At 38.3% G+C, this 2654-nt stretch overlaps 1 protein-coding gene across 1 annotated transcript; it reads left to right on the top strand.

Moving 5' to 3' along the window:
• The first annotated feature begins 691 nt into the window (after window positions 1-691).
• Window positions 692-1621, top strand: LOC123251155 (olfactory receptor 5B12-like). Its single transcript, XM_044680341.1, has one exon. It carries the CDS (start codon window positions 692-694, stop codon window positions 1619-1621), a length of 930 nt encoding a protein of 309 aa, XP_044536276.1.
• Window positions 1622-2654: the final 1033 nt, after the last annotated feature.

Genomic DNA, 2654 nt, shown 5'->3' with positions numbered 1-2654 from the left:
TGATGAGAAGGGGTAAATCTAGACAGAGGAAGGGTGAGACAGAATCAGTAAGGGAAAGTTAGAAGACTGTGCTTAAAAAAGGAATTTCAGAGTTCAGGATCATGGTGTTGGAGGAATGATCAAATCAGTTGCATGGCTATAGTGTATGTGTCTGATGTATAGTAAAGATGAAGATCATGGGCGCTGTGGAGGTTGAGACTTATCCATGAGAATAAGGGGACTTATGAAGCATGCTCAAAAACCCTAACTGCAACAGTCTGTTATTATTGTTTGGTCTTTTCCGACATGTCCAGCTCTTCCTGACCCCTTTTGGGGATTTCTTGGTAAAGATACTAGAGCTGCTTACCTTTTCCTTCCCCAGCTCATTTTGTAGAAGAGGAAACTTAGGCAGACAAGATTAAGTGATTTATCCAGGGTCACATAGCTAATGAGTGTCTGAGTTTCTGGCTTTTGTAACTTCAAGCCCAGCATTCTTTCCATTTCTTGACCTAGCTCTCCATATTTCAGCATTAGTATGATGTTAATTTATCATACATTAAAAGAACCAAATTTTTAGTAAACAGAGTTTTGAAGTGAAATATAATATTAAATATGATTCTATCACCCTTGCAAATGAGTAACTGCCATGACTTATTTTACTGATTGTTTTTCTCTTCTCCCAGGTGGCTCACCTAAATTTCTAAAGACACTTATGGAGAACTGTTCAGAGGTGAAGGAATTCATCCTTGCTGGATTAACAGATGCCCCTGAGCTTCAGGTCCCCCTCTTCATAATATTCACTATTATCTACCTCATCACCCTGGTAGGAAATCTGGGCATGATAGTCCTGATATTGTGGGATTCCCATCTCCACACACCCATGTATTTTTTCCTCAGTATCCTCTCTCTGTCAGATCTAGGCTATTCTTCCACCATTACTCCTAAAGTGATGGCTGGATTCCTTCCAGGGGACAAAACCATCTCTTATAATGGATGTGCTACACAAATGTTTTTCTTTGGGTTATTTGCAAGTGTTGAAAGTTATCTCCTGGCAGCTATGGCCTATGATCGCCAGGAAGCTGTGTGTAAGCCTCTCCATTACAATACCACCATGACATCCAATGTGTGTGCTTATCTGGTGATTGGTTCCTATTTCTGTGGCTTCCTTTCTTCCTCCATTCACACAGGAAACATCTTCAGTCTCCACTTTTATAATTCGAACATGATCCACCATTTTTTTTGTGATGTTCCACCCCTCTTGGTGATCTCTTGTTCTATCACATACATCAATGAATTAGTTGTCTTCTTTGCTGTAGGATTCAATGTATTTTTTGCCCTTTTTTTCATCTTGAAATCCTATTTTTCCATTTTCATTGCCATATTGAGAATGCATTCAGCTGAGGGCCGCCAGAAAGCATTCTCTACATGTGCTTCCCATCTCACAGCTGTTTCCATATTCTATGGGACTATAATCTTCATGTACTTACGACCCAGCTCTAGCCATTCCATGGACATAGACAAAGTGTCTTCAGTGTTCTACACCATGGTCATCCCCATGTTGAATCCTCTTGTCTATAGTCTGAGGAATAAGGAAGTCAGCAATGCTTTTAGGAAAATCATAGGGAGACAAAGTCTTCATTAGGCATTTCCTTTTATTTAAGCAAAAAATGTTCAGGACTTTTCTTCCACTCTTTGTTCTTTAAAGTGCATCATCTCCTGGGGTCACATACCCTTTATTATCCTTGGATCATAAGCAGTAAATTCTCTTTCCATTCTGAATTTGGAAAACATCTTCCTTCATTGGCTTCTAGTATCTGATTGTATAATCTATAATCTCTGGAAGACTGGGTAATCAGGATGTTTTTCCACTTCAACTCAGTTGAGGAGACTTTCTGTTCCTCTTTTCACAGTAGCTTTAACAGAATTCCTATATCACATAATGTTATGATACATATTGCCCCTCATGTGTCTGCCATTTTCTCTCCACATGAATATAGACAAGCTATTGTTAAGTGACATCACCACTCTATTAACGATTTCAAGTTTTGTTAAAAAATTCTGTAGGAAATTAACTATTACTTTCCCCTGACTTTTGTACTTGTTATTCAATCATGATCTACATTTTGTGACTGCATCTGGGGCTTTTTTAGTAGAAGTACTGGAATGGTTTATCATTTCCTTCTTCAAATCATTTTATATATAAGAAAACTGAGACAAACAGGGCAACTGATTTGCCTGAGGTCATAAGGCTAGTAGGTGTCTGAGGACCAATTTGAATTCAAGACTTACTTCAGGCCTGGCACTGTATCCAGTTTACCACCTATTTGTACCTGTTGGTGGTGCCAAATGGGGAGAGAGGTAGTGTTTAGAACTCTGTGTGGCATTTCCTTTTTTGATGAGGATTGGCAAACTCTGACTCACAAATATTCTTTTATAAATTATCAATATAATTTATCCACAAGTTTTCCATCTCTTCTCCTTAACTCCCCTCATCATGGAAGGTATCATCTGAGAGCCAGATATGCTAATAAAATTATATCTTTCATGTTTCCACCTTTGAATTCACTCGCTGGAGGTAACATTCACAATTTATTCTTCAAGAATTAAATCTTTAGCAGTGTGTAATGTTCTATTGGTTCTACTCCTTTCATTCTTCATTATCCCATGCATTCCTT

Source organism: Gracilinanus agilis, chromosome 6 (assembly GCF_016433145.1).
Source record: "Gracilinanus agilis isolate LMUSP501 chromosome 6, AgileGrace, whole genome shotgun sequence".
NCBI classification, from domain to species: domain Eukaryota; kingdom Metazoa; phylum Chordata; class Mammalia; order Didelphimorphia; family Didelphidae; genus Gracilinanus; species Gracilinanus agilis.
Note: the sequence above shows the minus strand (reverse complement) of the source record. Positions and strands in the feature narration are given on the sequence as shown.

Coding starts and splice junctions, on each gene's coding strand:
- LOC123251155 (XM_044680341.1), top strand. CDS start 692: ATGGAGAACTGTTCAGAGGTGAAGGAATTCATCCTTGCTGGATTAACA.